General features: G+C 42.7%; 1 protein-coding gene across 1 annotated transcript in view; it reads right to left on the minus strand.

Annotated features, from left to right (window-relative positions):
* The window catches only part of DNAJA2 (DnaJ heat shock protein family (Hsp40) member A2), a 119244-nt gene extending 104700 nt beyond the window's left edge, over window positions 1-14544 (minus strand). The window contains exon 1 of the mRNA XM_085638495.1: window positions 14353-14544. Coding sequence (XP_085494621.1) covers window positions 14353-14430 — 78 coding nt within the window. The 5' untranslated portion in view covers window positions 14431-14544. The remainder of the gene's footprint in view (window positions 1-14352) is intronic.
* Between the last annotated feature and the right edge of the window lie 973 nt (window positions 14545-15517).

Raw genomic sequence — 15517 nt, forward strand, 5'->3', positions numbered from 1 at the left:
GGGGAAATCCTCCTTTCGGAACTAGGGCCCTCACACACCCAGCAAACTAGGTGTCATGCTTCATCATATGGGCATGCTCCTCGTCGGGTTGGCGCTGCAATACCCGATGGGCACCCATAAAGGGGCTCTTTACCGGAGATCTTTAGTTCCTTGCAGTTTAGGTGCTGTGGGTGTAAGGTGCCTAGTACGTGTTGATGTAACGGTGGATGTGCAAGATAACACAGGTGAGGGAATCCTCTAAATATGTTTTATTCTGTAAGAATCCCAGTCTGGTTAAAATAATAAGGGGAGGCGATTATCTGGCCGTTGTGTGTCAAAAAAGCGCTCTACTCCTAAATGGTCGACATATTTCTCTCCTAGTATTCAAGAATAATCTGTGGCGATTCCTCAGGGCCAAATGAAAAGAAAAACTATCTACACCTAATGGTGAGGTGAAAAACTACCTACCACGTAGTGTACCTACAGGAACGGTACCCACGGGTATAGAGATCAACCTAATGTGTGTAAGATCGTGTCTCATCAGTTACAGCGGGATACCAGACACATGTAGTGTTGTGTCTGCTCCAATTAGAAGCCCAGTGGTAGACCTACCCACACCTCTGCAACCGGGATTGTGACCACAAACCAACATGGTCATTAAGACTTACTTTCATCAAGTGCAGACCCGAATAGAATGTTTTTGTTCCAGGGCTTCCCTCACTTAGTCCAGGCAACCATCACACTTGTGCTCTTCTTCTGGGAATAAGCAAAAATATTCTACTTGGTGCTCCAGAATATCTGCTTTGCAGGCTACAAATAATAAAATACTTCAGCACCACGTCTACTGCACCCAAATCCGTTGAACCACATCAAGCTAGCCCATTAAACATTACACTTTGCCTGTAGAGTCTCCTTAACGGCTCCCAGTCTCACATACTGCATTGACAATAACCCTCCTTCCTTCAGGATAAAATCTGAATACATCACCCTAAAGAATCTGGTCAAAGATGTACCATAGAACCTCCAGTCTGTACGGTGTCCTGGGAAGAGCCTCCACTATACAGGAGGACTCCATTATTATGTCCCTTAACGCCAAAATGGCCTTTGACATGATTGAATGGCCCTTTTTGATAGCGGCACTGGAAAGATATGGATTTGGAGGTCGGTTTCCGTCCTGAGTGAGTCTTCTCTACTCTGGCCCCCTGGCACAGGTTTTGGTGAATGGTGCTCGCTCAGTAACCTTAGCATTGGGGAAGGGTACGAGACAAGGTTGCCCGCTCTCGCCCCTACTCTTCGCCTTGGCCCTGAAGCCCTTGGCTATATGGATAAGGGGAGACCCCCTTGTTAGGGGCCTCAATTGGTCACTGGAGTGGACAGATAAGATTTCCCTCTATGCCGATGACATCTTATTGTATCTGGCTCGACCCCCCTTTTCTATTCCAAGGGTGCTACACATCTTTAATCTTTTCCAGAAATACTCAGGCTACACCATTAACTGGGATAAATCCCCGATTTATGTATTGAGGGGAGCCCGCTGAGTTTACCAACGGATTGTGATGCTAAAATTGTTGAGGATGGCTTCCAATACTTAGGAATTTATATCACGCCAGATTCCTCCGTTTTCCACGACCGTAGCTTGATGCCCCCTTGTGCCGCCATTGGAAAACTTTACCCCTTATACTTTTAGGCAGAGCGGCCCTATACACGATAATGGCACTCCCTCACTTTTCGTATGCCCTACAAATTACACCATACTATTTTCAATTAACCGATTGCGAAGTACGTGCCCTGCTCTGGAATCAAGGTTCTCCCTGTATTGCCCTCATTAAACTTACAAAGATCTGGTAGGATGGAGGCATTGCCCTACCCACCATCAGATCTTACTACTAGGCTTCACAATTAATTGTTTTGAATCACTGGGCCCATCATCCCATATCTGACCTCACTTACAGAATGGACAGGCATAACATGCGTCCTGGTTAAGGGCACTTTATGGGATCGGGGGGGGGTGGGGGGGGCAAAGTATACACCTAGATTTACTCCTACATCTTCCACTGTAGTTTTATGGCACAATGCTGCAGACGCACTGGGTTGGAAAGATAAAATAACGCAAGTTACTCCATTGTTGGAGACTGCCTGTTTAGGGATGATATCGAAACAACCGGGGTTTGACAAGTGGGATCTGATTGGTCTCTCGAAAGTTGGAGACTTGTAGGTGAGGGGCGGAGTGATTCCATTCAGCGACCTGCAAAGGGATTACCACCTACATGAAAGGGAAGCCTTCCGCTACCTCAGGTCAGAAATGCATTAAACAAAGCTATTTCCAGACTTGCCGGTATCTTCACCTCTGGAAGATAGATTATTAGAGGAGTATATCCCGGAGAAAGCAATCTCACTGATCTATCGTAAGATTCTCAATCATACTCCAGATGCCAAGGAGAAAACACGTACACAGTGGATTGATGATTTGGGGGCTTGGAAGATGACGACTGGAGGGAAGCCTTGGTCTCCCCCCGAGAAGTTGCGATTCGCTCCAGATTCAAACTTATCCAACTTAAATTGTTACATCGGGTCTGCTATACTAGCTCGGTGCTGGTCAAGATGGGGGTATTGAATTCTCCTGACCGTGGGTGTGGCCAAGAAGGTACCTACATACATCAATGGTGCCATTGCCCGATCCTTCAGAGGTATTGGGAAAAAGTTTTAACTGGTATGTCTCACATATGTAAGTCACCTATAGATGACAGTAGTAAAAGATTAGAATGAAAATAAAAATCCAGATGCTTATAGAACGACGAAACACAATGTTAACATGGAATATATGGTCCGTGGCCTGTTGGCTTTAGGAAATAGTGTTTTCATTTCTTATCTGCTTCCAGTTTTCTGAACTGATCTGAAGTTGCACAGTGAACTCCATGGATGTTTCCAGTAGAGGCGGTCTGTCAACATTCAAGTCACTCTAGATATCGAAGATTCTTATGTTTCGATGCACACTTTTTGGTTTCTAATACGCAAGAAGGAACAAATCCTTTTTGAAGCTATGATAATCTCTCCCATTTGCTAAATCGGAACAACATATCCCGCAGAGAGATCAAGAAGAATTAGAGCGGCTTGCTTTCCCTCTTCCGAGGTAGAAGATGGAATTCTCTGATGATAGCAAGTGCAGTCTGGGAAGTTTCCAAGACTGGAGAGTTGTCAGTTTCCAGAGCCTTGAATTTGCAGTGGGATTTTTAACTGGGGGTGCAATAAATGAGTCTTTAAGTTGCTCGCATTCAGGTCTATTGTAAATGATTATGCTAATTGTATGTGATGACAGCTGCCCAAAGAGAGAAAATGACTTTAAAACAGAGGTCAATAGAAAGTTCGAACTCCAAGTGAAGAGGCTTTAGTTATCTAGACCAGATTTGCCATGTCACCAATTGCCACGTTTCAAAGATAAGAGGAAGGTAGGAATTGGGGAAGGATTGTTGTGAAAGTGCAGTGGGGACTTGCAATTGGCTCCTAAAGGACCTAATATTTTACATTTTGACTTGAAGCGCCTTAGAGGTTCCGCTCAATGCTGTTTAGAAGCACAGGGGCTTTTCATATGGCTTCCGGATTGGCCACTCTTGATGGACAATGAAGAATTTACTTTGTTTAAAAATAAACTACCTATTGGAAAATTCTTGCCCAATTTGGAGATTATGCTTTATTATAGGGGCTGGGAGCATCTTGTAGAGGAATCCTAGATGTTTTGAGGCAGCCTGGTTAAAAGGACCAGAGTTCAAAATCGCTTCTGAAACAGGTTACAAGTATTCTTCACATCTGTGAAGGCCTTCGCAGTTACAGATTCTTCAAGGCCAAAGAACGATAGCCCTGTGTACTGCTTCAAGAGGTAGTAAATATAAAAACTATCCACCATGGCAAACAGGAACGCAGCTGTTAAAGGAGCATGGTAGGAGAGAAATGTGGGCAGAGTAGAGCTTAGGTCAAAGTATTTACTCTGTGCTTTTGTGGGGTGGGGGTTATAATGACTTCTTAGAGAGAAACGTAATCTTCACTACTGATAGGATTACAAAAACAGTTTTACAGCATAGCTATATTTTTGTGTTTTTTACATATATCATGGTTTCTTTGTAATAACCCAATAACAAAAATAACAGTGCGGCTGCTTGCAGTATTTCACAGATTTGAACAAATTAGAGCAGTGCTGGTGGACACTTTGATAAGACTGCGTGTCCTTCATTCCTAATTTTATTTCTTTCAGAAGTATTTGCGAAATTACAGGGAGTAGAATTAAGCCACTGTGCTTCTTAATGAGTTGGCTATATGAGTGCAAAAGAGCACACAGGAGAAAAGCAGAACATGAATTTAGTAGAACCATAAATAGGCGTATGAGGCAAATATAGGACTAAAAATGTTCTCTAATTGTAGAAAAAGGACTGCTGGGGAAGGGCATTTCTGAATATCAAGAAACACTGACCTCAGTTAAATAAAATTATCGTGGATATATTCCTTAATTAGCATGTGTGCAAACTCAAACTTTAGACCGGCTTATGCTCCCACTGGTATAATCTGAATCAAACTATTAGTCAAACAGGCAAGGGGTACTGATCACAGTGATATACAAGATACTAACTACACCTAGGCCCACTGATGTTCAACGTCAATCGGCCTTTGTGCAGTTAATATCTTGGGTCAAATAAATGTATCATCACTGTGGACAGTGCCTTTGTCTGTTTGCCTAATAGTATAATGTGGATAGATTCCGTAGTTATAAATGTATTGGTGTTTTACATTTATTTTCAATTTACAGTTAGCTGATCTGAAATACTATAGACCGTGTTTTCATTCATTCGTCCATGTAGAGTATATGGCCAGCGCCTGGATACTTTAATTAGGATGATTATTAGCAAGCAGCCATTATGCATTATTATTTACTTATTATGGACTACATTGTGAAGTCCAAGCTGCCAGGGCTTTGCATTTTGTTCCTGCAAAATCCAACTGACCTACAATTTACCATCTACTTCAAAACTAGACAGACTGACCTTGGAAGCATAAACTTTGACTCATAGTGGACCTCAATGGGTCTGCTTCTGTTACCGAGCACAACTTCCAATCCTATTGCACTTTCGCATTGAAATCATTTGCACTTTTATTACTGTTGGGAGAAGCACTCCTAAACACACATGAAAAAGGTTGGATTCACATATGGTAATGAGTAAGAACAATTGTAGGATTTAGTAATTTCCAGGGCAGGTAAGTACTTCAAACTGAATCCTATCTTCTGCTTTTGCAGGTGCCTAAATCCTTTCCAGCTTCCGAGCCACCGTCAGAGCTCCATGGTAAGAAATTACTTTTTACAATTGTTCTTACTCTTTATCATACGTGAATGTGCCACTTTTTTTTATCTGGACAACGTCAGTGTCCAGTTACTTACCAGTAATATGAATTACTCTGAGTCGTAGCCCTCCCTGTCACAGTCCAAACCACATGAGCATAGCTCCTCCCACCAGAATTTACAAGCAAACTCTAAGCCCATCCTTTCCCTCCAGGCCACTCCCACATCCTGTGGCATATAACCCATGACCCTCCAAATCCTGTTTTTTTTTCTGCTGGTTGCAAGATGTTCCAGGCGAGACTCGTCATGGGGAGTACTTGCAACACCTCCGACCGGTAAGTGTGCGGCGGTCTGCGTTGGCGGCTGTTGGTTTCCCCATATACCTGTCTGAGTGCGTTTAAAGTCTCTGCTGTAGCAGGACTGGGGTTTTGGGGCACGGACTGCCTGGTGTGTGGTAGTGGCAGCCCCTGCTGCGGCTTTCCCTCTTCCGGGTTCATTCCCTGCTCTAGCTGGAAACACGTGTATCAAGCTTGACTGGATAGTTCACTCATTGGTGCCATACTCATTTTGCCCTGAAAAAGTCCCAATGATTTGGGCCAAAACACATTGGCTGTGTTTGTTGCTTTGCATGACTTGCGGAATTAGAAAATAAAGAATGATTTTCATCTACAAGAACAAGCAGTTTGTGATGTTTTGTCCTATATGACAAGTTATTGTGATTAATTTTGTTGAGATAACTGTTTTTTCCTCTCTATTTGGCATCAAGAATGCCATAAAATATATTGGCTTTACTTCACATTAAATGTTTCTGTAGAAGTGACGCTCTCAACAGTAGTTTTTTTATCATTATTTTTGGGTCTTTTTTGGACGGTTGGCCCAGGGAGTGAGCACCTCATAATTTTGGTAAGTATATAGAGTGCAGTATTGTATACCACAACCGTTCTTGTTTTGTTAGTAAATATTTGCGCTTTTATGTTTGCAAATGAGGACCCTGCTTATGTAGCCACTAAACAATCTGGCTTTGAGTAAGGAAAGTGTTTATTATTTGAGCCACATGCATGTGCTATACTTCAAGAAAGGGTATGCAAAGAATGCTGCTGCAAGCAGGCATGCATGATTACCATCTTTGAATATTTTTCTTTTAACAACAAAAACAAACGTGGATGCAGCACAGGCATGGATGTCATCTTGGAATAGTTATCAAAAACAATTTAAGATGGCCACCAACTGATACATTGGCAGGCTGTGTTCTGACTGCGAGGGGGCAAGCAGGCGTTTTTCAGGTCAATGTAGTAATTTAACAGGTCATGAGTGATGTAATTTGTGAGGTCATACGATATGCATGGCATGGTGCAAGGTTAGATTTAGCTCAGTAAACCATAGCTGATGAATATCAGTGTTTCCACTTTTTTTTAAATTTTGTTTCATCTAATTTCAAAACCAAATTATACATTTTACTTTAACCAATAGTTATTTTTCATGTGAATTACTTAAACTTTGTTTTACCGCAAGCTACATCTTATTACCATATCTAACTGCACTAATTTCACCTTTGTTTTTCAGTGAACACACATACATACAAAATAAACACATATCTAGCGCTGTGGTCATACACTATAGGCCTGTAGAAACTAACCGAGGCCATAGGGCGCCACACATGTTGCTATTAAAAGATATTCAGTGTGGAAGATGCATTAGTGCTGAAATGTACCCTAAACGGAAAAAAAAAGTGAGTTGTTTTCAAGACTGGATTTCTTTTTATGGATTTATTTAATAAAACACTCCGCTAACCACTGATATGCTAAACTCCACTGGGAAGCTTAGATCAAAGATCTCAAACTTTTATATAGGCCGAAGTGGAGCTCACAGAATTCTGCTATGCAGAGCGCCCCAAAAACTGAGCGAGACTCCACGTAATTCAGAGGGCAGAGATGCTACACGCACCCTTTCGCACTACGTTTGACCCTCGTCATCGTGCATTTTTCGTGCTCAAAATTACACGCAAATACCACGACGAGGAGAATATTTGCATGAGGATGCAGCGGCAGTCACTGGCGCTCGCTGTCTTCAGAAAAAAGGCGCAGGATGTCGCAGGTATGGCCTAAAGCCTAGCTAGCAGCCAGCAAATCTTGCGAGCGCTCAGGGGTAGACAGCAAGTTTTGCATGCGCTCACGGTCGGACAGCAAAGCTCACTGGCGGCCAGCAAATCTCGCCAGCGCTTGGCAAGACTCATCGTGCCTGCAAGCACGAACAAAAACCATGGGCAAGCACGCAAACCGACAATAAATTCTGCTATGAGGCGGAGTTCAATCGCAAACTCCGCGTTCTCTGCTGAAGGAGGATTTCCCGAATTCGACGAGCAAAGAGGAATTTTACCCTGAGGCCTACTTTTATACACATCTTGCGGGCAAAAACATTTAAGAAAGATTTGTTTTGGGAAACAAAAATATTACATTTTTAAAACCAGTCTGCTAGTTTGATCATTTAGAAAGTGCATTTTTCAAATGAAGCTTTTTTTGCAAGGTTTGTTTTATGTACCATTTAAAGTAGGGAGCCGGAAAGCAGAGCTACACATACAACATTTGGACTCTCATTGGGGTGGGGGAGGAAGTTGTTTTGGACTCTCATTGGGGTGGGGGAGGGGGGAAGTTGTCCTGGCAAAGTAAAGTATTGACCTATCAGTCCTGGCACGGAAATGCACTTTTTTAGGCAGATGTGCACGTGATCAGGTTTGTGCTGTAACTCGCAGTGTAAAGGGCTATGGCAGCAGGGTGCTGTAATCTTGCCCAATGCTCAAGTGGGTGAAACCATACTTGTGCGTGAGAGTTGAGGACACACCCAAAACTAACTATATACATTTTTGGGGGATTATGTAGGACATTGAGACTAGTGAGACAACTTAAGTTACCTCCAAGACAGAGCAGAAAACGTGGCAAGGTACTATGCTAAGCCAAGACTCATTTGTATCAAACATTGTCAAAGCTGATAGTTCTGTCCTTGTCAAGCCTTTATTGGGTTCTTGCCACTAACGGACTAACAGCCACGAACGTACCTGTGCTCACTTGATCCCTGTGGGCTGCTGAGTTCCCTGCTGCTCGCTCTTTCTCCCTCCCGCCGCCGCAGGACAGCGCGGCCGCTGTGCGGGGGGAGGAAAGGACTACACCTCCCAAGATCCCTTGGCCGGAAGCGGAATCGACTGATTTCGCGCCCGCAGGCGCTACAAAAGTTAACCTTGGGACCGCGCGCGGGCGGCGCCGGGCTAAGCCCGGGCAAAGGGCGGGCCCTCTGTGGCCCTCAGAGGCACAAGGAGGCCGGGCTGGGCCACTACCATTCACTATCGTTGTAAAACTTGGGTATTGGAGTTGCCTCGCATATAGGTGCTCAGTGCTCTGTGGCAAAATTGTTAAAGTTGTTAAAGTGGTAGTGGTGTTTGGCCTACGCTGTATTCATGGGTTGGTTATTGTGGTGGTTATGAAGTATATTGAGTAATACTGTAACGGATACATATGAGGCGCATTGGTACTGTGAGTAGATAATTGCGGAGTAACTAATCTTGATGAATATTTGGCCACTCAGTTGCGATCATAGTGGGTTGCCAACAGAAAGAGCACCATGGCGACCAAACCAAAAACTAGATCAACCAAGCGTAAAGCAAGCACCCCGTTGATTACGACAAATAGCCAACATAACACAGATACTCTTGCTGGGCACTCTGCACCCCCAACGGCCATAGATTTAATGTTACGCAAGGTCATTGGGGCAGTAAACGGGGAAATTGAACGTACCCAGAGACGCCTATCAATGACCCCTACGCAAAATTCCCATTTACAAACACACAGTAGTCCCAGGCAAGTCCCACAAGTAAACCTTTGTGATAGCCTGTTGGACAATAGCCCGGACATTTCAATTGGGAATTTACCTTGTGGCCAGCAGCTAATAGAGGCCGATTCACCTATTGATAAGGTAACAAAAAAACCTAATCTAATTAAGCATAGGTTGCCTAAAAGAGGTCCCAAGATCACGCAAGCAAGGAAGCCAAAACTCTCCAATAAGGGCGGGAAGAAACAACTAATAGAGGATGAGCTCATAGAAGTAGATACACAGTCCAAGGCTGTCCGGGACACAGGGGGCAAGGGTGAAAATAACATCTTGGAATATCGCAGGCCTAGCTGGAAAAATAAGCAATATAGAGTGGAGTAATCAACTAAGGGACTCCCATATAATAGCTTTACAGGAGACATGGGTTGTTGAGCCAGATAATCATCATTTAGAGGGGTATAAGTCCTTCTTTGTCCCAGCTCAGGAAAGTAGGGCTGGTAGAGCAAAGGGAGGCCTAATAATATATGCTGATGTCAACTTAAAGGGGAAATGGACTGTGTCATCTTGGTCCTCAGACAACTTGCAAGCAGTAACCTTCCAGGGACAGGGGTTGAGGGTATAACTATTTAACCTCTATAACCCTGGCCCAGGAAGTGGCACTAATGTCGTGCTGGAGGAACTAGATCTTAGACTAAAAACAGGAATCTGATCTAAGAAAAGGCGGAGAAAACTTATTCGTCCTCTTAATGGGGGATCTAAATTGTCATCTTTGCTCACGGTTGATACCGGTAACTACCCACTGGGATCTTTGCCCACTTAAAAAGGGCCCACATTTGGAGCACACAGCTGAGGGTACACTAATAACAAAAATACTAGGGAGTCACTCACTAGCACACACTATTGATCTGGTAATTCCAGAACCTGAGGGCACCCTGATACCGACTTTTAAAGGAAGGGGATGTTCGTCTATTATAGACTACATCTTTATATCCACCTTTGCTAAACACCGGATTGGGAAGGTAAACACTAAATGGAGTGCCTTTCGCGATCATAACCCCCTGGTAATAGAAATACCGTATACGGATTATATTAAAATGAATAAACAGTTGGATACCATTTTACAACCTACCGATCAGGGTAGGCGTTTAAAATGGACAAAAATTAATGCCCCTGAATTTTATACCGCACTGGTGCAAAAGGGGAAAAAGTGGCTTGAGGAGTGCTTAGATCTTCAGATAGAGGGAGCTGACCTAGTCGCTGCTTTCAGGGAGCTAACTAAATGCGCTGAAAAACTATTGTTGATAAAAGGTCCCAGAAAACCAGTGACTCACCCAAGATGGTTTGACGCAAACTGTGCACGAGCACTAAGAAGTTTAAAGTCAAGTCTTAAGGCTAACCCGAGGGACATAGTGGAGGTGGCAAAGTACAGGAAAATCTATAGAACTAAAATTAAAGAAAGGAAAACTACCTTAAAAGCTGAATTATGGGCTGATTTAAGAGAGGCTGGTGAAAACAGAGATTTCAATGAATTCTGGAAGATTATAAATAGGCCCTCTTTCTATGATTGTAACACATCGGTCCCCAGCACAAATATCCTCCCACAGCAATGGGTAGCTCATTTTGAGAAACTTTACAATCATTCCAAGGTTTGTAAACAAGAAGGGGAATGGGTTGGTAATAGGAATGAGGCGCAGGATTTTACACTCATTGAGATCACGCAAGCAATTATTGGATTAACACCAAACAAAGCACCTGGGCCTGATGGCACTCCCCCAGATCTATATAAAAGTAATGTCGATTTGTGGGCACCAATTTTAATGAGAGTGCTAAACGCAGCTATTAAAACAGGACTCCCGAGGTCATGGTCTACTGCCTTAATAGTTCCTATTTTTAAAAAAGGAAACAAGGACAACCCCCAATGCTACAGACCTATATCATCGATTGATGTTTCGGCCAAAATACTGGGGCGGGTGGTTTTAAATCGTTTAATGGCCTGGACAGAAGAGCAGCGTACAATAGTTGATACCCAGTATGGCTTTAGAGCGGGAAAATCGACCAGCGATCAGTGTTTAAATTTATATCTACTGGTCGCTAAATATACTAGTGTAAGTAATGGGACCATTTACATGGGATTTATGGACTTAGCAGCGGCCTTCGATAATGTGAATAGAAGCAAGCTCTGGGAAAGGATGACTTCCTTGGGGATTGATCAGGGTTTGATAAACATTCCGAGAGAGCTACACTGGAACACTACAGCGAGGGTTCGCTATAGTATGGAGGGGGGGCAAACTGACTCCTTCCCATGTTCCAGTGGAGTAAGGCAGGGATGCATTCTTGCCCCCTTCCTATTCTCACTATATATAAACGATTTGGAGTCAACCCTCATAGCCAAGGCAGCCGATTGTCCTAGGGTAGGAAAGCGCCAAATACCAGTCCTCCTATATGCGGATGACGCGGTTCTCCTTGCTAGGACACCGCGAAGTCTCCAAATATTGATTAATGGATTTTATGGAAAAATTGGATCTGACTGTAAATCTGACTAAATCCTTTGCGTTGATCGCAGGCAAAAAAACGATGTTCAATATTGGGACCCATATCATGGATATAGTAACTACCTTCCCGTATCTAGGCCTACTGTTCGACTGCAAAATTCAATTTGATAAGTTGTTGGAGGAACGCTGCTCCAAATTAGTTTCGTCATGTGGTGCAATCTGAATTTTGCACAAAGATTAGGCTGCTGGTCCCCCGAGCAAGTTATGACCTTATATAAATCAATAAGTATAGCCAAAGCGGTATATGGAGCAGAGGTGTGGGGCTTCAGGGATGTTAAACAGCTACAAATGGAAGAAGATAAATTCATTTGTAGGATCCTGAAGATCCCACACGCGATACCAGCTGAAATTGCACATTCTGAACTTGGTATCCCATACATTGCTGATTTGATTAAAATTAAACCAGTTTTGGCTTGGCTCAGCATCTGGGCAAACCCGGATGCTGAGCTAAGCAAGGAAATTCTTAATGATTGCTTACAAAGGGATAAAGGAATGTCAATCCCATGGCTGAAATATGTTAAAGTAACTTTAGAATCTGTAGGCCAGCACGCACTTTTCAGTACCCCTGCTCTAATTTCAAGAAATAGTAAAATACAAATTAAAAGTCTGTTGCTGGATAAAATGGAATCCCTCAGGGAGACTAAAGCCTTCACATTGAAACGCTCAGTGGTAGCGCATTGTTTAGTTAAAGAGTCAGTGGGTATGGAACCCTATCTATTTCTCTTGCATAATCAACAGGATAGATTCTTAATGTGTCGTTTTAGGCTCAATTTGTTGCATAATATTTGATCTTATCCATCGGGTTTTACTGCGACTATTGAGCAGAAGGGTGCCTGCGGCTGCGACAATTTGTCTCCGCAGGACACCCTTCATTTTGTATTACTGTGCCCATTTTATTGTCTTCCTAGACGCATGTTTTTATTGATATTTTAAACGTGGAAAATTTTGACATGCGAAGGTAGCCTTGTTGTTCCTTCAAAGAGCAATTGATATGTATACACTATGTTCAGTGATAAGCTTTCTGAAAGCTGCAGTAAGACTAAGGAGCACTAGAGACTAATTCACCTTTCGCATCTATATGAATTGTAACAGTTCGGTTGATGGTTATTTTTATACTAATGAAATGTATAATTGTATATGTTGTGTATTTTTAATTATGTACTTTTTATGATGATTTTTTAACCATCGAAATAAAGAATTTGAACTGTGTATATGCATTTATTTAATATATATTTGCAAAAATAAACTGTAGGCATGAAAAGTTTAAAGGTAAGAAAAAGTAAAAGTGCCGATGGCTAAACATTGCATTAATATGTTTGGAAAAAACCAAAACACGCTATGCAAAGAGAATGCCCATCAGCCCTTGCACTGCAGCCTACCACTTGCTAGGTGAGAATGCACAGCTCACTGTGAAGAGTGCCAATGGTTTCATTGTACTGGACTGCTGCCCCATTATTCGGTGGAAAGAAGCAAAATGAAATGTGAATGACACCAAGGTGCCAAAGGATGACGATGCTGGCCAAAAGCATATATTATGCGTTAGAAAACATGAAGCTTGAGAAAAAGCAAAAGCAAGCTGTAGACGAGACCTAAAAAATCCTTTTTAGACAGATGATTTTAACAACTTTCGTTTTATATTGTGGCTCCCTTTCCTCTTGAAGGCTCTTGAAGAAAGAAGCGCGGCCATCGAATTCAAGAAGTTCCCCTTATAAAAACCTTCGGAATAACCTGTAATCTGAGCTCTTAACAGTTTTCAGTAAAGAGATAGTCTTTGACAAAATGGATCTTAAAGCTGTTTGGAATACATATGCAGCCCTTGAACTGCGCTTTTAAAAAGGAGACAAGCCTCTGTATCACCAACTCAATAAATGCCTTATGAATTTGATGAAACATCATTCATTATATACACAATCGCCTCGAGCCTAAACAACATGATATATTCTTATTCATCCTTACTCCCAAAGGTATGAATCTCTGGGCATAGCCTTGCATCACAAAAACACTGTTTGCATCCCAGTAAGCAGAGTACCTTGTTTGTTTTGACACTTTGCTCTTGCTATAGAATTGGTCACCATGAGTCACAATTAAGAAGGCAGGACGTGTTAGTCTACGAAAGATACGGAAATGTGAATTAAAAAAAGTACACCTTTAGAAACTAAGACTCAAAAAACATTTAACTCGAAAGCCTGATTCCCCTAACCAAGCTACACCTTTAACGTAAAAAAAAGTAACAGGTCTTTTGAATAGAGCACGTGATCGTTTTGTGTTTCATCGGGTCCATGTTTGACTATTTATATGGCGAAAGGTTGCTGTGTGTCAGGGAGGGCGGTGGAGAAGGTGACCGAGTGTTATGAAATAAACTACACGGGAGCTGATCTCACTTGGCTCCAACCGCCTTTAGAGTTGTACATAAAGGCTTAGCATTTCAGAAAGGGAAACTGCCGGCTTTTGTATAACAGACCCGGCTTTTTTTGAAGTGGGAGAACATGTTTTATTGCATGGCTCGTCTTTGGGCTTGTATTAGGATCAAGTAAAAAAAAACAAAAAAAAACACGCTTAAGACTCTAGCTCCTAGGCCCATTACAAAACCGCGGTTTAGAATAGAAAAGCTAGATGTCAGGCTGACACCCCCGCCCGTCAAACCCACTACTTCAACTCGCGGCCTAGTTCTGCCGGTACCTTCTTGAGTTCGTTTTCGCTGGCGCCGGCTGCCACCCCCAGGATGTCGTAGAGCTTGGTGTCCACTACGCTGGCCATTGTGACGGGAGGAGACGGCTGAATGACGGGGGACACCGTCTGTTGCCAAGCTGAGCTAAGCCGGACACCCGTAAGAGAGGAAGAGAGAAGAGATCGACGCAGTGACGTCACTCGAGTCTAACCTCGACGTCCAAACGTCGCAAGTCAAAAGCATACGTGAGACGTCATACGAAACTGCGCATGCTTAAACAAAAGGTGGGTAGGATGTGGCCATCGTAAGATCAGGCATGGGAAAAAAACGTGCTTCTGTAATGTTGTAACTAGCCACTCTTTACGCGACGGTGCTTTTCGTTTGCTTGCATTGGCTCACGACATGATTACTTTGAAACGATAAGGTATTGTCTTTCTTGCCCCAACAAAGCATCGACAATTATGTAGAACTTGACCGAGTTGTCTGCGGTCGGGACAAAACATAATATCAAGTTAACCAGTTTTTATTTTTTATTTTAAAGCACACTGTTATCCTACCCATGCAGCCCGGGAGCACCAATGAATATGCCAAACAGGCTAAATTTCATAGCTGCTAAGTTTTCATATTGCTAATGCGTGACATTTCCATGGTTTCCGTGTACTTGTGAGTGATATTAAACTCTGAAATGTGGGACACCTAGAGCATACATGCCAACATTTTAGGACAGGGACGTGGGAGATATGAAATAGAAAATCGGGAGAATGAAAATTCCCCATTGACTTCCATTGTAGAAAATGCAATTTCAGGCGGGAGACAGCTAAAATAAGGCCAGTTTTGGCTTGAAAAATCGGTAGTCTCCCGCCTGAATCTGGTCTATTGGCATGTATGACCTAGAGTGATACTTTGTCACGAATAAAACCAAGCAAGGAAGTGCATGGAAAGAGATAATTATCAGCAAAAACACATTTGAGCGCTGAGAAGGTCTAAAAATGTATTGATTTTGCTGCCAACCCGATAAAAAAACGAGGTCATTGGCATTTTTGTGTGTCTGAAATGAAAATTAACGTAGAAAAGAAATGCTTGTGGTTGTCGGGCTGGTCTAGTATGGTTCATGAACATACTGCACAGAGATGAGTGAAAGCACTACTAATATAAACAAGCATTTGCAAAGCAATA

This window comes from Triturus cristatus, chromosome 12 (genome assembly GCF_964204655.1).
Source record: "Triturus cristatus chromosome 12, aTriCri1.1, whole genome shotgun sequence".
NCBI lineage: Eukaryota > Metazoa > Chordata > Amphibia > Caudata > Salamandridae > Triturus > Triturus cristatus.